This window comes from Haemorhous mexicanus, chromosome Z, assembly GCF_027477595.1.
Source record: "Haemorhous mexicanus isolate bHaeMex1 chromosome Z, bHaeMex1.pri, whole genome shotgun sequence".
NCBI classification, from domain to species: Eukaryota; Metazoa; Chordata; class Aves; order Passeriformes; family Fringillidae; genus Haemorhous; species Haemorhous mexicanus.
Genome location: NC_082381.1, coordinates 3,941,710 through 3,966,111, shown reverse-complemented (window position 1 = coordinate 3,966,111; position 24,402 = coordinate 3,941,710). Strand labels below are relative to the sequence as shown.

Sequence of the window (24,402 nt, the reverse complement as noted above, 5' to 3'; positions counted from 1 at the left end):
CCTAAATGCAATGTCTTTGGCAGAAGGAGAGCCTTACTCAAGTGAGAAAGCAGAAAGATCAGAGAGGGGGCTCGGGAAGGTCTCCTGTGGCGCAGAGCTGTCAGCAGCGCCTGTGAGGTGCGAGCGGGCCCGGCCTTGCGGAGCCCCAGCAGAGCCCCGGCAGAGGCCGGAGCAGCCTGAGCCTCGGCAGAGGCAGGCTGGAAGGAGGCCCAGGTAGCTGCAAAGGGCAGCAGCCGGGCCCTGGGTGCCTCTTCCTGGGAGCAGGCGAATCCTCGGCTCTCAGAGCCCGGCTGGCAGCTGGCTGCTCCCGAGGGGAAGCGCAGCCGTGCTGGGCACAGCCCGGACTGGAGGCATTGGTCTGGAGTGTGCCCAGGAGCAGAGCAAGGCGAAGGGCAGCCCAGGGCCGCTGGGCTGGCTGAGGGTTCCTCCTCTTCTGTCGCCTGCTCTGTAACTCCTGGGAAAGGTCAGCAGTGTGTGCAGCACTCTGGGCACCGGGGGAGTGAGCCGGGCTGCTCGGCAGGCTGGAGCACAGGGCAGCCTCCTTCAGGCACGGCACTTCTGCCAGGGGAAGCGAGGCCGGCGGGAGGCAGTGACAGCTTGGCAGGTCACATCTGCAGGAGCCAGTGCCTCACGCAGCTCTGGGAGGAAGCGCCTGCAATCCTGCAGTTCTGCACCGAGCCAGAGCAAAGGGGTGAGATGCAGAGTGTTTTGCAGAAATATTCAGGGCCACCAGGCCAGCCTGCTTTGTGCTGTCTGGCGCACAGCAAGCGCTGTGCAATGCCGCTCTGAGCTGCTGGGAGAGAGGGAATCGGGCATGTGCCTGAGAGTTTTGCTTGAGGAGTGAACTGATTTGGAAGGGAGTGCGGAATAATTTCAGTAGGCAGTTGAAATAAATAAGGCAAGAGATCCTTCTCCTCTTTAATGCCTTTATTAAAAATCAGGTTGGGTGGGGAGAACCCACGGGTCTCGCACATGCCACCACTGCTCCCAGTGGCACGGAGGAGGAAAAGTGCAGCTTTGTCCGCTGGTCTGCAGGCAGAGCTGGGGCTTCCATCCTCAGGGGAGTACCAGGACATTGCCCAGTTTTTCAGTTTGACATTCGAGGTCCTCTTTCTAGCCGATGTCTTTTAGGTTAGGGTGAAAGGTAAAAAGGGTCTTAGCGGATACTGGTTTCTGTTCCTCACATCTAGACATCACTTCAATCTCTTAATTCCATGGTGGCTCGTTTTTTTTAGGGGTTTTTCCTGCCAGGTTTGGTCTGGGGTTTCCTCATTTGCATACCAGCCCGATGTCACCTCCTCCTCACAACCCCGGGTGCCATTTTCCAGGTAGCAGCAGGGTGATACTCGACGAAGGGGATTTCTAACCATCAACAGCAGGTAATTAAAGAAAAACTATTAACAACAGGTGATTACAACATGAAATTATTAACAGCAAATAGTTACAACTCCAACTTGGCAGCAATTGGTTTAACTTGTGAACTCTGCAACCTTTAAAAACAATGGACAACTTTTCTCCTCATAACAGCAATCTGTGTTTTCTTCATTAATTTCTGAAAGAAAGTCACAATGTGTTGCACACAGGTAGGGGTATTAGAAAAGAAAGGCCTTCTAAAATCAGGCCTTGCTCTGCTAACTTCCCAGCTGGCCTGTTACGTCTTCTACGTGCAGCCAGTTAACTTCCCATGGGGAAAGTCCTAGGAATGAGTGCAGCTAGCACAACAAGCTATTGTGCTAAGAAATCTGTTTGCATCTCTTATAAACAAGAACTCTGTCTCATGAACGTCCACAAAGGAAAAATGTAATCACCTGAGTAAGAGTGAGTCTTCAAAAGAGAGAGTCTTAGCATGTACACACCAAAACACCTTCTAAGCAATGAATTGTGTGGCAAGAAAACTACCAGCCAGTTGGAGTTGAACGTGAGGTCTGTGAAAATGGTATAAAAATGAGTTATGTGAATAAAGAATTGGCTTTCTCTGCATGAACAAACGGAGTCCCAGCTGCTTTATTGACACAGCAATGTGGCTTCTCTCAGCAAGAGCATTTGCAGGGTGTATTGATGAAATGCTTGTGTTTGCTTCCCAGAATAGGAGGGCGAGGCGTATAAGTGTAACAAATAGGGTTTCATCTTGTCAATTCCTTTAGCTTTAACAGGCAGTGCTGAACCCTGTATTCCCCCACTGCAGTGCTTACTGTGTGCATGTGGCTATCTTGGCCTTGAGAATAAAGAAAGTGGTCCTGCTAAGAAGGTAGCTGGAATGCATTCAACATTCAAAGGGAAGAAAGTGTTTAGGAGGCTCTTGACCACCAAAGGAGAATTTGAGGAATGGGATATTTCCCTAACGACTGTGTCAGGAACCAGAGTCGTGTCTGAGGCCCTGCCGTATTTGATCCATGTTTGAGCAGGTTGACAAGACAATGAAGAAAAGTGTATTGTTTAATAGGTGGCAACTTGACCCTTGGAAGAGAAACAATGTGTTGGTCAATCGGTGGGCAGTCAAGCTTTGAAAAAAGGGGAACAATGTTTAATGGAGCCCTTGGTGGCAGGGAGTCATGGAGTCATCATGGCCTCATCTCACAGCCAGCCATGTATGAACTGATGCCGTAACTGGGAAAATTCCACTCCTGCGCAGGAGATACAAGCCTGGCTCTTGGGTAGAGGAATGAGAAGGACGAGATTCACACGGTTTTGATCCAGGGGATGTCTTGCAAGTGCACTGCCTACCTGCTCCTGCCACCCAGCACCACGCTCCATCTCCTTCTCCTGCTCAGCAGATTTTTGGGAATCAAGGGGTTGGTTGTCAGGACCCAGGACATCCCTCTGGTTGTCCTGAGCAGGCAAGACCCCTGCCAGGGGTCTCAGAGACCCGGGCACAGAGCCCAAAAATACCTGTGGTTGTGATTATGACCCGTGGAGCAAATTACCAACCATAGATGAATATCTGCAAGCCACAGTAAATTAAGTAGAATGATAGTGAATTTATCATGGGGTGAAACAGTAGATTTTGGGGTTTCTAGAATAGGGGTTCAGGGGGCAAGATGGAGGGATCTGGGCATGTCCTACCTTTCTCCTTCCTGGCCTCCATCTTCTGCTGGGATGTTGGCACATTTAGATTGGTTTAGAGTAGAAGCTCACTGTCTAACATAGGTGATAGGTATCGGAAAGTAATTGTAAACATTGTATGCATAGTTTTTAGCATAAAGACATAACACCGCCCCGGGGGCAGGCAGAATGCCTGTGACTGTCTTGCTGAGCAGACCTTGGCAGGATAGGAGAAATAATTTTATAGATAAGATTCAATAAACAACCTCGAGACTGAGAAATGAAGAGCCCTGACTCCTTCTTCAAGCGCCAGGCTGGAAAAAGGGACTTTGCAACTTTTCTCGGGGTCACTCTGACAAGCTAGAGACCCCAACAGTTGGTATGTATTGTTTGCTACTGCAACTAATGGAATACATTTGCTTTACAACCCCAGTTGTGTCTTAGGTTCTTTTGTGCATGGGTCTCCTCCTGAACCTGTGGCAACGACCACCAGGGACCTACAGAACACTCCTACTCTGATGTCGATAAATTCTGAGAAGTGATTGAAATATGTCAATAAATTTGGGGTAATGTTTAGCCTAGGAGTTTCAGGAAAGTATTGAATATGTCTTAGTTCCATGGATACAAACTAGTAGGTGTTATTGCTGGGTGTGCAGGGCTTAGGGAAGGGATTCCCTATGCTCCCAGCGCTAAAATAAAGTAATGCCTCCTTTCTAACCCTGAGCTGGCAGCAGGCATCAGGCCCTGCTTGGTAGCTTTCAACCTTTTCCAGCTGTTTCCTCTGGTTGGTCTTTTTAGGCACCAAAGCTCCTTGCCATGGTTGGCCAGGGTGTGTGCAGAGTAATGCAGCCCCCACAAAGCCCTTGGTTTCCCTACAAGTTGCCAGTTGGACTACTTTCAAAGGGGAAGAAAGGCAGAGATATACATTCACAGGTGTCCGGGTAATATCCAATAAATGTGCAAATATGTGGGAGGATTTGTTAGGAATGATTTCATCTGTTATGCCCACAGTGCCTTCTCTTCTGGTTCTGTGCACTCTAGGTGAGTAATGAAATAGTTGGCTCTCACAGTTAAGAGATAGATGTTATGTGGGTGTTCAAATGCGAAGTGATGTTATTAGAAAATGTTCTCCCATAGTCCTCTTTCTTATCCCCCTTGTAATAGCCTTGGTAGTCAGGGCTTTTGGGGAGGGCTGGCTTGTGACCACGAGGCACGGCTTAATAACATCTGACCTCCAATCAAGATGTAAGAGGACAGCAGAGAAAGATTTGACAGACAAAACTTTGGGAGGGGCTAAGGGTATTAAAGGCAGAGCATCCCTTTTGTAGATGAGCATGTGGCTGCTAGTCATGGAGACTCCCAGTGCTGGAATCTTTCCTTATTCAGTCCTTTGTTAAGGTTTAAGAAACCTTTAAAAAGTTAAAAACAAGGGTCGTTTCTCAGAAGTGCAATACTGTGGGCCATTTTCTTGGTCTGGTTTCCTTAGCTTGTGTCCCATCTGAGTGCTCAGTTGGGGTACAGGCTGTAGGTGCTTTGTGCACTCTTGGAGTTACTCTTGGATCCCTTGAAACAACAGGCTTTGGCCCACAAGGGGAATTTGTGCTGCTTTGTGATGGAGGAGAACTTCCCAGGCTGTCTTCTGTTTGCTGTAGGGAAGGTTGTTATTGCCTGGCATAAATTCACAGACCAACATAGAGTGTTTGCTTTGTGATGTCAGGGCATGGTTGCCACCTTGTCGTGGTGACATCAGAAGGTTGCCTTAGTGCATGGAAGGCCTGAGCGTCAGAGCAGCCCTAGAGCTTGCTCAGTGCAGTAGCATTCTCCTGGGTGAGGCATTTGTCAGTGAACACCTGTGCACTGACAAGAGCCTTGCTTTTTCTACTGTTGGAGCACAGCCTGCAAACTTGCAGAGCAGTGCTACAATGATTGAGCAACTTGCTCCTGCACTTTTTGGAGCATATGCTGTTACTTATTCTGTATATTTTGTGACTCACCTGGCACGTAAGTAGAGGTTTTCCATGGGTGTAACCAGAATGATGGCTTTGGTATGTCTTCCTGCTCTTTCTTAGTGACTGAGTTGATTTAGAAACAGAAAGAGCATTAGAATGCCACTGGTTTGGGAAAGCTCCTGTCAAAACACTCAGCTGAAAAATGAGTGTCTGTAGCCACAAGGGCAGCATTTGCAAGGGAACCTGCAGGGCTTCCGTTCCCTCCACAGGAGAGTTTGTGGCAGCAGAGTCTGTCATTTCCTCAGTTTGCTGGGACAAGCAAGACAGCTTTGAAAATGTAGACTGCTGGAGACGTTCTTGAAGGGCCTTCTAAAAACTCTGCAAATGTTCCCAGCATTCAGGGAAAGCTTCTTTCGTTCTACATTTCCTCATGAAAGGATTTGACTATCTAAGTAATCCTTTACTGAGTGCAACAATAGTGATTTTCCCTTTGCAATGAAATGCAAACTCCAAAGCAGTGAGTGTCTGCTCCTTAACCCTGGAGCTGCTGCTGCGCTCTTCCACAATAGAACTGCCACAGCTCCAGGGGATCTTGGGGAAGCTTTTCTGTGCAACTGTTTCCAGCAAGTTAATGAGAATTAGTGCATGCAACTGATTAATTTAAAAAAGTACCTGAAGGAGAGGATTTTAGAAGATGTTTTATGTTTTTGGTAGAACAGGAGCATAGAGTGTTAAAGAAGACTTTGCATTTTCTTGGTCATCTTTGTATTCATTTACTGGCAAAACAGGCCAAGGTGTAGGCACAGCCAAGAATACTGTCCCAATCTCTTGCTGGCTGTGTGAATGAAACGTGTCTCCTGGAGGGAAGTTGTGAAACAGGAAATCATCTCTGTTGGGGTTGACTTCTTCTGTGCGATTCAGCAGCCCAAGCAGTTTTCTCACAGCATCTGGTTCATTTTCCCTTGCCCACTACAGGTCACGTGAAGCGTGTATTCAGTGGTGCTGATCGTGAGGTGAGTGAGAAAGGGAAATTTCATGTTCCTGGTCTTTAAGAATCGTAGAGCGAGCTGTCAGCAGGGCCAGTACCAGTAGAGTGTAGAGGGCCAGCTAGGGAGGCCAAAAGAAAATCCATTTTCACGCCTTCAACGAAAATAACAAAGGCATAAGTGGATATTTCCTAATTTGCATCTCAGAGCCCAGAAAAACTGCCAACTCAGTTTTGCAGAGAGAATGTTGCTTGCTGACGGCAGCCAGGGGGGAACACTGAACTGAGAGCAATTTCCCCTAGAGTAGAATAGGCCCATTAAAATTTAGTCAGAGTGACTGACAATTCTATTCCTATCTATTTAATAACATCTCCTTAAAAGGTGCCGCTGTAGAAAAACAAGGCCATCCTAAAATGGTGGATGCTGTATTTTAAGTCAGATGGGCAGCTTTGTGCCTGGATGGCTGCATGGGCCAAAAAGGTGCCAAGGCTGCTGCAGGTCTGGAGAAGCTGCAGATGAGGCAGACTGTGGCCCGGTGGCCAAGAAGGCAAAGGGCATTGTGGCCTGTGTCAGCAGCAGGGGGGCAGCAGGAGCAGGGCAGTGAGCGTCGCTCTGTGCTGGGCAGCGCTGCGGCCACAGCTGGAATGCTGTGTGCAGCTGTGGGCCCCTGGGAAGCAGAAAGTGATAGAGGATCTGGTGCATGTGCAGAGAAGGCCTCGGGAGCTGGCAAGGGTGTGGAGCACAAGGCCAGTGAAGAGGTGCTGAGGGAGCTTTAGCCTGGACAAGGGGAGGCTCATGGGGGACATTCAAGCAGACTTCTATAGATGCCTACATGACAGTGCTCACCACAAGGGCTGTTTCCCATCCAAACAACCACTCTCTGCATCCAAGTGTTTTAGACATATGCGTAGCTGACACTTCAATCTTGTTTTCTGTTGGTTTCCTCGGAGGACAAGCCATCGTCATTTTCTCATTTTCCAGACAGCAAAGATGCCTCTGCACTACTTTTTTGGCCCTTATAAAGCACAGAAAGGGATTCTGAACCCTTTCTGGTTTTCCATGTCTGCCGCAGCAGTCACAGAGACCTTGGTGGTTCTTTCTTACTTCTCCGTTTAAAAGCTTTCAACAATAGAAAGCTCAAATTTGCAGAGATGACCTACCTTGCTGATAGCAGACAGAGAAGAAATATCAAATTCTTAGCAGGATAATGCTCTGTTTATTTGGCCCATTTCAATTTGGTTGGTGTGACTTAGAATCCCATTGCTAACAAAGTGTATGAGTTCTCCTTTCAAGATGTGGTTGTAGATCCAAGGAGAAATGGGGTTATAAGTGAGAGGTAATGGCCTGTCCCTCATGCTTCTCTCTTACCACAGGTGACAGGACCAAGAACTGTCTCTCCTCTGGCTCTCTCTGCTCTTGCTGAAGAAGCCAGAGAGGAGGAAAATGAGGAAGAACAGGACAAGTGTCCACCTAGGGTCATATCACCGCCTACTCATACCAAAAGAGTAAGTGCCCATTCTGGGGGTTGCTGTCTTGAGTACAAGGCAAAGGTGCAAGTTTCTGAGCAGCCAGCACTTGCTGTTGCTGACTGAGGATGCTGAGTGCTGGAGTCCTGAAGGATGTAGGCATTTCCTGTAGGCAGTGACAGCAAGAAATTGGCCTTTGACCTGTCATGCTGGGGCAATGAAGAGCTTGGAGCTGCGGCTGAGCTTCTGGCTGCTTTGCTCAGGGAAGCTCCATCTCTGGGCTTCTGCAGTGTTATAGCCAAGGCCGCACGTGTTAGTGCTGGAGGTCAAAAGGCTCTGTTGGGTTTTGTTTCCTCGTTTTGGAAAGGTGACTTTGGCTTGTGGAAGTGTTCTGCAGTTTTCTTGAGTGGTTCCTCACTTGTAGAGTCTTTGTTGACCCAGCTGCCTTCTGGCTTTTGCTCAGGTTCAAGGAGATGTTTGTGTTGTCCATGAAGCTGTGGGGAGCCAATCTTGTGTGTGGCCAAAGAAAGGAACCGAGGAGTTGCGAAGCCTCCTTGTTAGGCAAACAGCAGAAGGGGCAACTCTCTGTTGATCACTTTTGGGCTGAAGTCTGCAGCTTTGGCATGTGCCTTGGAGGCCGGAGAGGGGGTGAAGCTGCAAGTCCTTGACAGCTGTCTTGTGTTGCTCAGAAGAGGAAGGCCATCTTGAAATGGTGGATGCTGTATTTGAAGTCAAACAAGCAACTTTTTAGATAAGGAGCTGTGTGGGTCAGAAGGAGGCAGGATTGCTGCAGGTCTGGAGAAGCTGCAGATGAAGCAGACTGTGGCCCAGTGGCCAAGAAGGCCAAGGGCATCATGGTCTGTGTCAGCAGCAGTGGGGGCAGCAGGAGCAGGGCAGTGAGTGTCACCCTGTGCTTGGCAGCACTGCGGCCACAGCTGGAGTGCTGTGTGCAGCTATGGGCCCCTGGGAAGCAGAAAGTGATAGAGGGGCTGGAGCGTGCGCAGAGAAGGCCACGGGAGCTAGGCAAGGAGGTGGAGCACAAGGCCTGTGAGGAGGTGCTGAAGGAGCTTTAGCCAGGAAATGGGGAGGCTCATGAGGGACATTCAAACAGACTTCCATAGATGCCTACCTGGCCATGCTCACCACAAGGGCTTTTTCCCTTATAAACATCCACTCTCTGCATCCAAGTGTTTTAGACACATGTAGAGCTGACACTTCCATCTTATTGTTGGTTGCTTTCCTAGGAGGAGAACCCTTCTTGAGTTTCTAGTTTTCCAGCAATCATGGATGCTTCTGCACTATTTTCTGGCCCTTACAATGCAATGAAAGCGATTCTGAAGCCTTTCTGGTTTTCCATGTCTGCCGCTGCCGTCGCAAAGGCCTTGCTGTCTCTTTCCTACTTTTCAGAGCTTTCAAGAACTATAAGCTGTGTTTTGCATAGACAATGTTGCTTGCTTATAGCAGACAGGAAGGAATATTGAATTCCTAGCGATGTACTCATCTGTTGAATTTGCCAATTTCAATCTGGTTGGAGTGACTTAGAATGCCTATGCCAACAGAGCTGATGAGTTCTCCTTAGCAGGTGTTGCTGTAGATGCGAGAGGAAGTCAAGTTATAAGCCCTAGGTAACGGCTTAACCCTATGATTCCCTCTTGCCACAGGTGACAAGACCAAGAGCTGCCTTTCCTCTGGCTCTCTCTCCAATTTCTGAAGAAGCCAAGGAGGAGGAAGATGAGCAAGAAAAACTGAAGCGTCCAGCTGTGGTCACATCACCGCCTGCTCGGACCAAAAGAGTAAGTGCCCATTCTGAGGGTGCTGTCTTGAGTACAAGGCAGAGGTGCAATTTTCTGAGCATCCAGCACTTGCTGTTGCTGGCTGAGGATGCTGAGTGCTGGAGTCCTGCACGACGTAGCCATTTTCTGTGGGCACTGACAACAAGAAATTGGCCTATGAGCTGTCGTGCTAGGGCACTGAAGAGCTTGGAGCTGCGGCTGAGCTTCTGGCTGCTTTGCTCAGGGAAGCTCCATCTCTGGGCTTCTGCAGTGTTATAGCCAAGGCCGCACGTGTTAGTGCTGGAGGTCAAAAGGCTCTGTTGGGTTTTGTTTCCTCGTTTTGGAAAGGTGTCTTTGGCTTGTGGAAGTGTTCTGCAGTTTTCTTGAGTGGTTCCTCACATAGAGTCTTTGTTGACACAGCTGCCTTCTGGCTTTTGCTCAGGTTCAAGGAGATATTTGTGTTGTCCATGAAGCTGTGGGGAGCCAATCTTGTGTGTGGCCAAAGAAAGGAACCGAGGAGTTGCGCAGCCTCCTTGTTAGGCAAACAGCAGAAGGGGCAAGTTTCTGTTGATCACTTTTGGGCTGAAGTCTGCGGCTTTGGCAATTGCATTGGTACCCGCAGTGGGGGTGAAGCTGCAAGTCCTTGACAGCTGTCTTGTGTTGCTCAGAAGAGGAAGGTCATCTTGAAATGGTGGATGCTGTATTTGAAGTCAAACAAGCAACGTTGTGGATGGGGAGCTGTGTCGGTCCGAAGGAGGCAGGGGTGCTGCAGGTCTGGAGAAGCTGCAGATGAAGCAGACTGTGGCCCGGTGGCCAAGAAGGCCAAGGGCATTGTGGCCTGTGTCAGCAGCAGTGGGGCAGCAGAAGCATGGCAGTGAGCGTCGCTGTGTGCCTGGCACCACTGCGGCCACAGCTGGAATGCCATGTGCAGCTGGGGGCCCCTGGGAAGCAGAAAGTGTTTGAGGGGCTGGTGCGTGTGCTGAGTAGGCCACGGGAGCTGGGCCTGGGTGTGGAGCACAAGGCCAGTGAGGAGGTGCTGAGGGACTGAGGGAGCTTTAGATTGGACAAGGGGAGGCACATAAAGGACCTTCAAGCAGAATTCCTTAGATGCCTACATGACAGTGCTCACCACAAGGGCTCTTTCCCTTCACATCATCCACTCTCTGCATCCAAGTGTTTTAGACACAGGCAGCGATGACACTTCCATCTATTTGTTTGTTGGTTTCCTAAGAGGAGATGCATTGTTCATTTTCTAGTTTTCCAGCAATCATGGATGCTTCTGCACTATTTTCCGGCTCTTATCATGCAATGAAAGGGATTCTGAACACTTTTTGGTTTTCCATGTCTGCTGCAGCAGTCTCAAAAGCCTTGCTGTCTCTTTCCTACTTTTCCATTTGAGATCTTTCTAGACCTAAAAGCTGTGTTTTGCATAGATAACGTTGCTTGCTTCTAGCAGATTTCTTAGCAATGTAAAGATCTGTTGACCTGGCCCATTTCAATCTGGTTGAAGTGACTAAGAATGCCATTGCCAACAAAGTTCATGAGTTCTCCTTAGGTGCTGTTGCTGTAGATGCGATAGGAAATGAAATTATACGCCCTAGGTAACAGCTTATCCATGATCCACCTCTTGCCACAGGTGCCAAGGCCAAGAGTCCTCTATCCTCTGGCTCTCCCTCCAATTGCTGAAGAAGCCAAGGAGGAGGAAGATGAGCAAGAAAAACGAAAACGTCCAGCTGTGGTCAAATGGCCGCCTGCTCATACCAAAAGAGTAAGTGCCCATTCTGGGCTGCTGAGGTGCAAGTTTCTGAGCAGCCAGCACTTGCGGTTGCTGGCTGAGCATGCTGAGTGCTGGAGTCCTGCAGGATGTAGTCATTTCCTGTAGGCAGTGACAGCAAGAAATTGGCCTTTGACCTGTCATGCTGGGGCACTGATGAGCTGGGGTCTGCGGCTGAGCATCTGGCTGCTTGGCTTAAGGACGCTGCTTCTCTTGGCCTCTGCAGTGTGACGGACAAGGGCGCATGTGGTAATGCTGGAGGTCAAAAGGCTCTGTTGGTTTGTTTTCCCCTTTTGGAAAGGTGTCTTTGGCTTGTGGAATTGTTCTGCAGTTTTCTTGAGTCCTTCCTCACGTATAGTCTCTTTTGTCCCAGCTGACTTTTGGCTTCAATAAGCTGCAAGGAGATGTTTGTATAGTCCATGAAGCTGTGGCAGGCCTTTCTTGTTGCATGTGGCCAAAGAAAGGAACCGCGCAGTGTCGAAGCCTCCTTGTGAGGCAAACAGCAGAAGGGGCAAGTATCTGTTGATCCGTTTTGCCCAGAAGTCTGCGGCTTTGGCAATTGCATTGGTACCCGCAGTGGGGGTGAAGCTGCAAGTCCTTGACGGCTGTCTTGTGTTGCTCAGAAGAGGAAGGCCATCTTGAAATGGTGGCTGGTGTACTTGAAGTCAAACAAGCAACTTTGTGGATGGGGAGCTGTGTCGGTCCGAAGGAGGCAGGGGTGCTGCAGGTCTGGAGAAGCTGCAGATGAAGCAGACTGTGGCCCGGTGGCCAAGAAGGCCAAGGGCATTGTGGCCTGTGTCAGCAGCAGTGGGGGCAGCAGGAGCAGGGCAGTGAGCATCGCCCTGTGCTGGGCAGCGCTGCGGCCACAGCTGGAGTGCTGTGTGCAGCTGTGGGCCCCTGGGAAGCAGAAAGTGATTAGGGGCTGCTTCGTGTGCAGAGAAGGCCACAGGATCTGGCTAAGTTAGTGGAGCACAAGGCCAGTGAGGAGGTGCTGAGTGAGCTTTAGCCTGGACAAGGGCAGGATCATGAGTGACTATATAGCAGGCTCCCTTAGATGCCTTCATGAGACTGCTCACCACAAGGGCTGTTTCCCTTTCCAAACATCTGCTCTCTGCATCCAAGTGTTTTAGACACATGCAGAGATTACACTTTCGTCTTGGATTTTGTTGGTTTCCTAGGAGGAGAAGCCCTGTTCATTTTCGAGTTTTCCAGCAAGCATGGAAGCTTCTGCACTATTTTCCGTCTTATATCATGCAATGAAAGGGATTCTGAACCCTTTCTGGTTTTCCATGTCTGCCACAGCAGTTGCAAAAGCCTTGCTGGATCTTTCCTACTTTTCCATTACAGAGCTTTCACAAAATAAAAAGCTGCATTTTGCACAAACAACGTTGCTCACTGAAAGCAGACAGGGAGGAGTAATGAATTCTTAGCAATATATAATGATCTGTTGAATTGGCCCGTTTCAGTCTGGGAGTAACTTAGGATGCCATTACCAACAAAGTTGATGAGTTCTTCTTAGCAGATGTGGCTGTAGATATGAAGGAGAATCAAGTTATAAGCCCTAGGTAATGGCTTATCCCTATGATTCCCTCTTGCCACAGGTGACAAGACCAAGAGCTGTCTTTCCTCTGGCTCTCCCTCCAATTGCTGAAGAAGCCAAGGAGGAGGAAGATGAGCAAGAAAAACTGAAGCGTGCAGCTGTGGTCACATCGCCGCCTGCTCGTTCCAAGAGAGTAAGTGCCCATTGTGTGTGGTGCTGTCTTTAGTACAAGGCAGAGGTGCAAGCTTCTGAGCAGCCAGCACTTGCTGTTGCTGGCTGAGGATGCTGAATGCTGGAGTCCTGTATGATAAAATCATTTCCTGTAGGCAGTGACAGCAAGAAATTGGCCTTTGACCTGTCATGCTGGGTGGGGCACTGAAGATCTTGGGGCGGCAGCTGAGCTTCTGGCTGCTTTGCTGAGGGAAGCTCCATCTCTGGGCTTCTGCAGTGTTATAGCCAAGGCCGCACGTGTTAGTGCTGGAGGTCAAAAGGCTCTGTTGGGTTTTGTTTCCTCGTTTTGGAAAGGTGTCTTTGGCTTGTGGAAGTGTTCTGCAGTTTTCTTGAGTGGTTCCTCACTTGTAGAGTCTTTGTTGACCCAGCTGCCTTCTGGCTTTTGCTCAGGTTCAAGGAGATGTTTGTGTTGTCCATGAAGCTGTGGGGAGCCAATCTGTTGTGTGGCCAAAAAAAGGAACCGAGGAGTTGCGAAGCCTCCTTGTTAGGCAAACAGCAGTAGGGGCAACTCTCTGTTGATCACTTTTGGGCTGAAGTCTGCAGCTTTGGCATGTGCCTTGGAGGCCGGAGAGGGGGTGAAGCTGCAAGTCCTTGACAGCTGTCTTGTGTTGCTCAGAAGAGGAAGGCCATCTTGAAATGGTGGATGCTGTATTTGAAGTCAAACAAGCAACATTGTGGATGGGGAGCTGTGTGGGTCAAAAGGAGGCAGGGGTGCTGCTGTTGCAGGTCACCTGAGGATGAGGCAGACTGTGGCCCGGTGGCCAAGAAGGCCAAGGTCATCGTGGCCTGTGTCAGCAGCAGTGGGGCAGCAGGAGCAGGGCAGTGAGCGTCGCCCTGTGCTGGGCAGCGCTGCAGCCACAGCTGGAGTGCTGTGTGCAGCTGTGGGCTCCTGGGAAGCAGAAAGTGATTAGGGGCTGAAGTGTATGCAGAGAATTCCACGGGAGCTGGGCTGGGGTGTGGAGCACAAGGCCAGTGAGGAGGTGCTGAAGAAGCTTTACCCTTGACAAGGGGAGGCTCATGAAGGACCTTCAAGAAGACTTCCTTAGATGCCTACATGACAGTGCTCACCACAAGGGCTGTTCCCCTGCCAAAATTCCCTTCCCCGCATCCAAGTGTTTTAGACACAGGCAAAGCTGACACTTTGATCTTATTGTTGGTTGGTTTCCTAGGAGGAGAAGCCCTCTTCATTTTCTCTTTTTCCAGCCAGCAAAGATGCCTCTGTACTACTTTTCTGGCTCTTATCATGCAATGAAAGGGATTCTGTACCCTTTCTGGTTTTCATTGTGTCAGCAGGAGTTGCAAAGGTCTTGCTGGCTCGTTTCTTCTTTTCTATTTTAGAGCTTTCAAGAAGTAAAATCTGCATTTGCAGAGACAATGTTGCTCATTAAAAGAGCCAGGAAAGAATATCAAATACATAGCCATATTCTATTCTGTTGAATTGGCCCATTTCAATCTGGTTGGAGTGACTTAGAATGACATTGCCGACAAAGCTGATGATTTCCTTTTAGCAGATGTGGTTATAGATCTAAGGAGAAATGGGGTTATAATTGATGGGCAATAGCCTGTCCGTCATGCTTCTCTCTTGCCACAGGTTACAAGACCAAGAACCATCTCTCCCCTGCCTCCCTCTGCTCCTGGAGAAGAAGCCAAAGATGAGGAAGTTGAGCAAGTCAAATGGAAGCGTCCAGCTGTGGTCACACCACAGGCTGTTCATTCCAAGAGAGTAAGTGCCCATTCTGTGATGCTGTCTTTAGAGCAAAGCAGAGGTGCAAGTTTCTGAGCAGCCAGCACTTGCTGTTGCTGACTGAGGATGCCGACTGCTGGAGTCCTGCAGGATGTAGGCATTTCCTGACGGCAGTGACAGCAAGAAATTGGCCTATGAGCTGTAATGCTGGGGCACTGAAGAGCCCGGGGTTGCAGCTGAGCTTCTGGCTGTTTGGCTCACAGAAGCTCCATCTCTGGGCTTCTGCGGTGTTATGGCCAAGGGCGAATGTGGTAGTGCTGGAGGTCAAAAGGCTCTTTTGGTTTGTTTTCCCTTTTTGGAAAGGTGTCTTTGGCTTGTGGAATTGTTCTTCAGATTTTTTGAGTCGTTCTTCACTGGTAGAGTCTCTGTTGGCCCAGCTGCCTTTTGGCTTTTGCTCAGGTTCAAGGAAATGTTTCTGCTGTCCTTGAAGCTGTGGCAGGCCTTTCTTGTTGCGTGTAGCCAAAGAAAGGAACCGCGCAGTGTCGAAGCCTCCTTGTTAGGCAAACAGCAGAAGGGGCAACTCTCTGTTGATCACTTTTGGGCTGAAGTCTGCAGCTTTGGCAATTGCATTGGTACCTGCAGTGGGGGTGAAGCTGCAAGTCCTTGACAGCTGTCTTGTGTTGCTCAGAAGAGGAAGGCCATCTTGAAATGGTGGATGCTGTATTTGAAGTCAAACAAGCAACGTTGTGGATGGGGAGCTGTGTGGGTCAAAAGGAGGCAGGGGTGCTTCAGGTCAGGAGAAGCTGCAGATGAGGCAGACCGTGGCCCGGTGGCCAAGAAGGCCAAGGGCATTGTGGCCTGTGTCAATAGCAGTGGGGCAGCACGAGCAGGGCAATGAGCGTCGCTCTGTGCCTGGCACCACTGCGGCCACAGCTGGAATGCCATGTGCAGCTGGGGGCCCCTGGGAAGCAGAAAGTGTTTGAGGGGCTGGTGCGTGTGCTGAGTAGGCCACGGGAGCTGGGCCTGGGTGTGGAGCACAAGGCCAGTGAGGAGGTGCTGAGGGACTGAGGGAGCTTTAGATTGGACAAGGGGAGGCACATAAAGGACCTTCAAGCAGAATTCCTTAGATGCCTACATGACAGTGCTCACCACAAGGGCTCTTTCCCTTCACATCATCCACTCTCTGCATCCAAGTGTTTTAGACACAGGCAGCGATGACACTTCCATCTATTTGTTTGTTGGTTTCCTAAGAGGAGATGCATTGTTCATTTTCTAGTTTTCCAGCAATCATGGATGCTTCTGCACTATTTTCCGGCTCTTATCATGCAATGAAAGGGATTCTGAACACTTTTTGGTTTTCCATGTCTGCTGCAGCAGTCTCAAAAGCCTTGCTGTCTCTTTCCTACTTTTCCATTTGAGATCTTTCAAGACCTAAAAGCTGTGTTTTGCATAGACAACGTTGCTTGCTTCTAGCAGATTTCTTAGCAATGTAAAGATCTGTTGACCTGGCCCATTTCAATCTGGTTGAAGTGACTAAGAATGCCATTGCCAACAAAGTTCATGAGTTCTCCTTAGGTGCTGTTGCTGTAGATGCGATAGGAAATGAAATTATACGCCCTAGGTAACAGCTTATCCATGATCCACCTCTTGCCACAGGTGCCAAGGCCAAGAGTCCTCTATCCTCTGGCTCTCCCTCCAATTGCTGAAGAAGCCAAGGAGGAGGAAGATGAGCAAGAAAAACGAAAACGTCCAGCTGTGGTCAAATGGCCGCCTGCTCATACCAAAAGAGTAAGTGCCCATTCTGGGCTGCTGAGGTGCAAGTTTCTGAGCAGCTAGCACTTGCGGTTGCTGGCTGAGCATGCTGAGTGCTGGAGTCCTGCAGGATGTAGTCATTTCCTGAAGGCAGTGACAGCAAGAAATTGGCCTTTGACCTGTCATGCTGGGTGGGGCACTGAAGATCTTGGGGCGGCAGCTGAGCTTCTGGCTGCTTGGCTCAGGGAAGCTCCATCTCTGGGCTTCTGCAGTGTTATAGCCAAGGCCACACGTGTTAGTGCTGGAGGTCAAAAGGCTCTGTTGGGTTTTGTTTCCTCGTTTTGGAAAGGTGTCTTTGGCTTGTGGAAGTGTTCTGCAGTTTTCTTGAGTGGTTCCTCACTTGTAGCGTCTTTGTTGACCCAGCTGCCTTCTGGCTTTTGCTCAGGTTCAAGGAGATGTTTGTGTTGTCCATGAAGCTGTGGGGAGCCAATCTTGTGTGTGGCCAAAGAAAGGAACCAAGGAGTTGCGAAGCCTCCTTGTGAGGCTAACAGCGGAAGGGGCAACTCTCTGTTGATCACTTTTGGGCTGAAGTCTGCAGCTTTGGCATGTGCCTTGGAGGCCGGAGAGGGGGTGAAGCTGCAAGTCCTTGACAGCTGTCTTGTGTTGCTCAGAAGAGGAAGGCCATCTTGAAATGGTGGATGCTGTATTTGAAGTCAAACAAGCAACTTTTTAGATAAGGAGCTGTGTGGGTCAGAAGGAGGCAGGGTTGCTGCAGGTCTGGAGAAGCTGCAGATGAAGCAGACCGTGGCCCAGTGGCCAAGAAGGCCAAGGGCATCGTGGCCTGTGTCGGCAGCAGTGGGGGCAGCAGGAGCAGGGCAGTGAGCGTCGCCCTGTGCTTGGCAGCACTGCGGCCACAGCTGGAGTGCTGTGTGCAGCTGTGGGCCCCTGGGAAGCAGAAAGTGATAGAGGGGCTGGAGCGTGCGCAGAGAAGGCCACGGGAGCTAGGCAAGGAGGTGGAGCACAAGGCCTGTGAGGAGGTGCTGAAGGAGCTTTAGCCAGGAAATGGGGAGGCTCATGAGGGACATTCAAACAGACTTCCATAGATGCCTACCTGGCCATGCTCACCACAAGGGCTTTTTCCCTTATAAACATCCACTCTCTGCATCCAAGTGTTTAGACACATGTAGAGCTGACACTTCCATCTTATTGTTGGTTGCTTTCCTAGGAGGAGAACCCTTCTTGAGTTTCTAGTTTTCCAGCAATCATGGACGCTTCTGCACTATTTTCTGGCCCTTAACAATGCAATGAAAGAGAATCTGAACCCTTTCTGGTTTTCCACGTCTACCGCTGCCGTCGCAAAGGCCTTGCTGTCTCTTTCCGACTTTTCAGAGCTTTCAAGTACTATAAGCTGTGTTTTGCATAGACAATGTGGCTTGCTTATAGCAGACAGGAAGGAATATTGAATTCCTAGCGATGTACTCATCTGTTGAATTTGCCAATTTCAATCTGGTTGGAGTGACTTAGAATGCCTATGTCAACAGAGCAGATGAGTTCTCCTTAGCAGGTGTTGCTGTAGATGCGAGAGGAAGTCAAGTTATAAGCCCTAGGTAACGGCTTAACCCTATGATTCCCTCTTGCCACAGGTGACAAGACCAAGAGCTGTCTTTCCTCTGGCTCTCTCTCCAATTGCTGAAGAAGCCAAGGAGGAGGAAAATGAGCAAGAAAAACTGAAGCGTCCAGCTGTGGTCACATCACCGCCTGCTCGGACCAAAAGAGTAAGTGCCCATTCTGGGGGTGCTGTCTTGAGTGCAAGGCAGAGGTGCAAGTTTCTGAGCATCCAGCACTTGCTGTTGCTGGCTGAGGATGCTGAGTGCTGGAGTCCTGCACGACGTAGCCATTTCCTGTGGGCAGTGACAACAAGAAATTGGCCTATGAGCTGTCGTGCTAGGGCACTGAAGAGCTTGGAGCTGCGGCTGAGCATCTGGCTGCTTGGCTTAGGGAAGGTGCTTCTTTGGGCTTCTGCGATGTTATGGCCAAGGCCACACGTGTTAGTGCTGGAGGTCAAAAGGCTCTGTTGGGTTTTGTTTCCTCGTTTTGGAAAGGTGTCTTTGGCTTGTGGAAGTGTTCTGCAGTTTTCTTGAGTGGTTCCTCACTTGTAGAGTCTTTGTTGACCCAGCTGCCTTCTGGCTTTTGCTCAGGTTCAAGGAGATGTTTGTGTTGTCCATGAAGCTGTGGGGAGCCATTCTTGTGTGTGGCCAAAGAAAGGAACCAAGGAGTTGCGAAGCCTCCTTGTGAGGCAAACAGCAGAAGGGGCAACTCTCTGTTGATCACTTTTGGGCTGAAGTCTGCAGCTTTGGCATGTGCCTTGGAGGCCGGAGAGGGGGTGAAGCTGCAAGTCCTTGACAGCTGTCTTGTGTTGCTCAGAAGAGGAAGGCCATCTTGAAATGGTGGATGCTGTATTTGAAGTCAAACAAGCAACTTTTTAGATAAGGAGCTGTGTGGGTCAGAAGGAGGCAGGGTTGCTGCAGGTCTGGAGAAGCTGCAGATGAAGCAGACTGTGGCCCGGTGGCCAAGAAGGCCAAGGGCATCGTGGCCTGTGTCGGCAGCAGTGGGGGCAGCAGGAGCAGGGCAGTGAGCGTCGCCCTGTGCTTGGCAGCACTGCGGCCACAGCTGGAGTGCTGTGTGCAGCTGTGGGCCCCTTGGAAGCAGAAAGTGTTTGAGGGGCTGGAGCGTGCGCAGAGAAGGCTACGGGAGCTAGGCAAGGAGGTGGAGCACAAGGCCTGTGAGGAGGTGCTGAAGGAGCTTTAGCCAGGAAATGGGGAGGCTCATGAGGGACATTCAAACAGACTTCCATAGATGCCTACCTGGCCATGCTCACCACAAGGGCTTTTTCCCTTATAAACATCCACTCTCTGCATCCAAGTGTTTTAGACACATGTAGAGCTGACACTTCCATCTTATTGTTGGTTGCTTTCCTAGGAGGAGAACCCTTCTTGAGTTTCTAGTTTTCCAGCAATCATGGACGCTTCTGCACTATTTTCTGGCCCTTAACAATGCAATGAAAGAGATTCTGAACCCTTTCTGGTTTTCCATGTCTACCGCTGCCGTCGCAAAGGCCTTGCTGTCTCTTTCCTACTTTTCAGAGCTTTCAAGAACTATAAGCTGTGTTTTGCATAGACAATGTTGCTTGCTTATAGCAGACAGGAAGGAATATTGAATTCCTAGCAATGTACTCATCTGTTGATATTGCCAATTTCAATCTGGTTGGAGTGACTTAGAATGCCTATGCCAACAGAGCTGATGAGTTCTCCTTAGCAGGTGTTGCTGTAGATGCGAGAGGAAGTCAAGTTATAAGCCCTAGGTAACGGCTTAACCCTATGATTCCCTCTTGCCACAGGTGACAAGACCAAGAGCTGTCTTTCCTCTGGCTCTCTCTCCAATTGCTGAAGAAGCCAAGGAGGAGGAAGATGAGCAAGAAAAACTGAAGCGTCCAGCTGTGGTCACATCACCGCCTGCTCGGACCAAAAGAGTAAGTGCCCATTCTGGGGGTGCTGTCTTGAGTGCAAGGCAGAGGTGCAAGTTTCTGAGCAGCCAGCACTTGCTGTTGCTGGCTGAGGATGCTGAGTGCTGGAGTCCTGCAGGATGTAGGCATTTCCTGTGGCAGTGACAGCAAGAAATTGGCCTTTGACTTGTCATGCTGGGGCACTGTAGAGCTGGGGGCGGCGGCTGAACATCTGGCTGCTTGGCTTAGGGAAGGTGCTCCTTTGGGCTTCTGCGATGTTATGGCCAAGGGCACATGTGGTAGTGCTGGAGGTCAGAGGGCTCTTTTGGTTTTTTTTCCCTTTTTGGAAAGGTGTCTTTGGCTTGTGGAATTGTTCTTCAGATTTTTTGAGTCGTTCTTCACTGGTAGAGTCTCTGTTGACCCAGCTGCCTTTTGGCTTTTGCTCAGGTTCAAGGAAATGTTTCTGCTGTCCTTGAAGCTGTGGCTGGCCTTTCTGGTCGCGTGTAGCCAAAGAAAGGAACCGCGCAGTGTCGAAGCCTCCTTGTGAGGCAAGCAGCAGAAGGGGCAAGTTTCTGTTGATCACTTTTGGGCTGAAGTCTGCAGCTTTGGCAATTGCATTGGTACCTGCAGTGGGGGTGAAGCTGCAAGTCCTTGACAGCTGTCTTGTGTTGCTCAGAAGAGGAAGGCCATCTTGAAATGGTGGATGCTGTATTTGAAGTCAAACAAGCAACGTTGTGGATGGGGAGCTGTGTGGGTCAAAAGGAGGCAGGGGTGCTTCAGGTCAGGAGAAGCTGCAGATGAGGCAGACCGTGGCCTGGTGGCCAAGAAGGCCAAGGGCATCGTGGCCTGTGTCAATGGCAGTGGGGGCAGCAGGAGAAGGGGAGTCAGCGTCGCTCTGTGCCTGGCACCACTGCGGCCACAGCTGGAATGCTGTGTGCAGCTGGGGGCCCCTGGGAAGCAGAAAGTGTTTGAGGGGCTGGTGCATGTGCTGAGTAGGCCACGGGAGCTGGGCCTGGGTGTGGAGCACAAGGCCAGTGAGGAGGTGCTGAGGGACTGAGGGAGCTTTAGATTGGACAGGGGAGGCACATAAAGGACCTTCAAGCAGAATTCCTTAGATGCCTACATGACAGTGTTCACCACAAGGGCTCTTTCCCTTCACATCATCCTCTCTCTGCATCCATGTGTTTTAGACACAGGCAGCAATGACACTTCCATCTATTTGTTTGTTGGTTTCCTAAGAGGAGATGCATTGTTCATTTTCTAGTTTTCCAGCAATCATGGATGCTTCTGCACTATTTTCCAGCTCTTATCATGCAATGAAAGGGATTTTGAACACTTTCTGGTTTTCCATGTCTGCTGCAGCTGTCTCAAAAGCCTTGCTGTCTCTTTCCTACTTTTCCATTTGAGATCTTTCTAGACCTAAAAGCTGTGTTTTGCATAGACAACGTTGCTTGCTTCTAGCAGATTTCTTAGCAATGTAAAGATCTGTTGACCTGGCCCATTTCAATCTGGTTGAAGTGACTAAGAATGCCATTGCCAACAAAGTTCATGAGTTCTCCTTAGGTGCTGTTGCTGTAGATGCGATAGGAAATGAAATTATACGCCCTAGGTAACAGCTTATCCATGATCCACCTCTTGCCACAGGTGCCAAGGCCAAGAGTCCTCTATCCTCTGGCTCTCCCTCCAATTGCTGAAGAAGCCAAGGAGGAGGAAGATGAGCAAGAAAAACGAAAACGTCCAGCTGTGGTCAAATGGCCGCCTGCTCATACCAAAAGAGTAAGTGCCCATTCTGGGCTGCTGAGGTGCAAGTTTCTGAGCAGCCAGCACTTGCGGTTGCTGGCTGAGCATGCTGAGTGCTGGAGTCCTGCAGGATGTAGTCATTGCCTGAAGGCAGTGACAGCAAGAAATTGGCCTTTGACCTGTCATGCTGGGGCACTGATGAGCTGGGGTCTGTGGCTGAGCATCTGGCTGCTTGGCTTAAGGACGCTGCTTCTCTGGGCTTCTGCAGTGTGACGGACAAGGGCGCATGTGGTAATGCTGGAGGTCAAAAGGCTCTGTTGGTTTGTTTTCCCCTTTTGGAAAGGTGTCTTTGGCTTGTGGAATTGTTCTGCAGTTTTCTTGAGTCCTTCCTCACGTATAGAGTCTCTTTTGTCCCAGCTGACTTTTGGCTTCAATAAGCTGCAAGGAGATGTTTGTATAGTCCATGAAGCTGTGGCAGGCCTTTCTTGTTGCATGTGGCCAAAGAAAGGAACCGCGCAGTGTCGAAGCCTCCTTGTGAGGCAAACAGCAGAAGGGGCAACTTTCTGTTGATCCGTTTTGCCCAGAAGTCTGCGGCTTTGGCAATTGCATTGGTACCCGCAGTGGGGGTGAAGCTGCAAGTCCTTGACAGCTGTCTTGTGTTGCTCAGAAGAGGAAGGCCATCTTGAAATGGTGGCTGGTGTACTTGAAGTCAAACAAGCAACTTTGTGGATGGGGAGCTGTGTCGGTCCGAAGGAGGCAGGGGTGCTGCAGGTCTGGAGAAGCTGCAGATGAAGCAGACTGTGGCCCGGTGGCCAAGAAGGCCAAGGGCATCATGGCCTGTGTCAGCAGCAGTGGGGGCAGCAGGAGCAGGGCAGTGAGCATCGCCCTGTGCTGGGCAGCGCTGCGGCCACAGCTGGAGTGCTGTGTGCAGCTGTGGGCCCCTTGGAAGCAGAAAGTGATAGAGGGGCTGGAACGTGTGCAGAGAAGGCCACAGGATCTGGCTAAGTTAGTGGAGCACAAGGCCAGTGAGGAGGTGCTGAGTGAGCTTTAGCCTGGACAAGGGCAGGCTCATGTGGGACTATATAGATGCCTTCATGAGACTGCTCACCACAAGGGCTGTTTCCCTTTCCAAATGTCTGCTCTCTGCATCCAAGTGTTTTAGACACATGCAGAGATTACACTTTCATCTTGGATTTTGTTGGTTTCCTAGGAGGAGAAGCCCTGTTCATTTTCGAGTTTTCCAGCAAGCATGGAAGCTTCTGCACTATTTTCCGTCTTATATCATGCAATGAAAGGGATTCTGAACCCTTTCTGGTTTTCCATGTCTGCCACAGCATTTGCAAAAACCTTGCTGGATCTTTCCTACTTTTCCATTACAGAGCTTTCACAAAATAAAAAGCTGCATTTTGCACAAACAACGTTGCTCACTGAAAGCAGACAGGGAGGAGTAATGAATTCTTAGCAATATATAATGATCTGTTGAATTGGCCCGTTTCAGTCTGGGAGTAACTTAGGATGCCATTACCAACAAAGTTGATGAGTTCTTCTTAGCAGATGTGGCTGTAGATGTGAGGGGGAATCAAGTTATAAGCCCTAGGTAATGGCTTATCCCTATGATTCCCTCTTGCCACAGGTGACAAGACCAAGAGCTGCCTTTCCTCTGGCTCTCCCTCCAATTGCTGAAGAAGCCAAGGAGGAGGAAGATGAGCAAGAAAAACTGAAGCGTGCAGCTGTGGTCACATCACCGCCTGCTCGTTCCAAGAGAGTTAGTGCCCATTGTGTGTGGTGCTGTCTTTAGTACAAGGCAGAGGTGCAAGCTTCTGAGCAGCCAGCACTTGCTGTTGCTGGCTGAGGATGCTGAATGCTGGAGTCCTGTATGATATAGTCATTTCCTGTAGGCAGTGACAGGAAGAAATTGGCCTTTGACCTGTCATGCTGGGTGGGGCACTGAAGATCTTGGGGCGGCAGATGAGCATCTGGCTGCTTTGCTCAGGAAAGCTGCTTCCCTGGGCTTCTGCGATGTTACGGCCAAGGGCCAAGTTGTAGTGCTGGAGTTCAAAGGGCTCTTTTGGTTTGTTTTCCCTTTTTGGAAAGGTGTCTTTGGCTTGTGGAAATGTTTTTAAGTTTTCTTGAGTCGTTCCTCACTTGTAGAGTGTCTGTTGGCCCAGCTGTCTTTTGGCTTTTGCTAAGCTGCATGGAGATGATTGTGCTGTCCATGATGCTGTGGGGAGCCATTCTTGTCTCAGGTGGCCAAAGAAAGGAACCGCGCAGTGTCGAAGCCTCCTTGTTAGGCAAACAGCAGAAGGGGCAACTTTCTGTTGATCCGTTTTGCCCAGAAGTCTGCAGCTTTGGCAATTGCATTGGAGCCCGCAGTGGGGGTGAAGCTGCAAGTCCTTGACAGCTGTCTTGTGTTGCTCAGAAGAGGAAGGCCATCTTGAAATGGTGGATGCTGTATTTGAAGTCAAACAAGCAACATTGTGGATGGGGAGCTGTGTGGGTCAAAAGGAGGCACGGGTGCTGCTGTTGCAGGTCACCTGAGGATGAGGCAGACTGTGGCCCGGTGGCCAAGAAGGCCAAGGTCATCGTGGCCTGTGTCAGCAGCAGTGGGGCAGCAGGAGCAGGGCAGTGAGCGTCGCCCTGTGCTGGGCAGCGCTGCAGCCACAGCTGGAGTGCTGTGTGCAGCTGTGGGCTCCTGGGAAGCAGAAAGTGATTAGGGGCTGAAGTGTATGCAGAGAATTCCACGGGAGCTGGGCTGGGGTGTGGAGCACAAGGCCAGTGAGGAGGTGCTGGAGAAGCTTTACCCTGGACAAGGGGAGGCTCATGAAGGACCTTCAAGAAGACTTCCTTGGATGCCTACATGACAGTGCTTACCACAAGGGCTGTTCCCCTGCCAAAAGTCCCCTCCCCGCATCCAAGTGTTTTAGACACAGGCAAAGCTGACACTTTGATCTTATTGTTGGTTGG

General features: G+C 50.0%; 1 protein-coding gene across 1 annotated transcript in view; it reads left to right on the top strand.

Moving 5' to 3' along the window:
* The window catches only part of LOC132342044 (serine/threonine-protein kinase PAK 1-like), a 38,099-nt gene that overhangs the window by 9,195 nt on the left and 4,502 nt on the right, over nt 1-24,402 (top strand). The window contains exon 8 of the mRNA XM_059874229.1: nt 14,352-14,483. Within this exon, the coding sequence (XP_059730212.1) occupies nt 14,352-14,483 (132 nt within the window). The remainder of the gene's footprint in view (nt 1-14,351; nt 14,484-24,402) is intronic.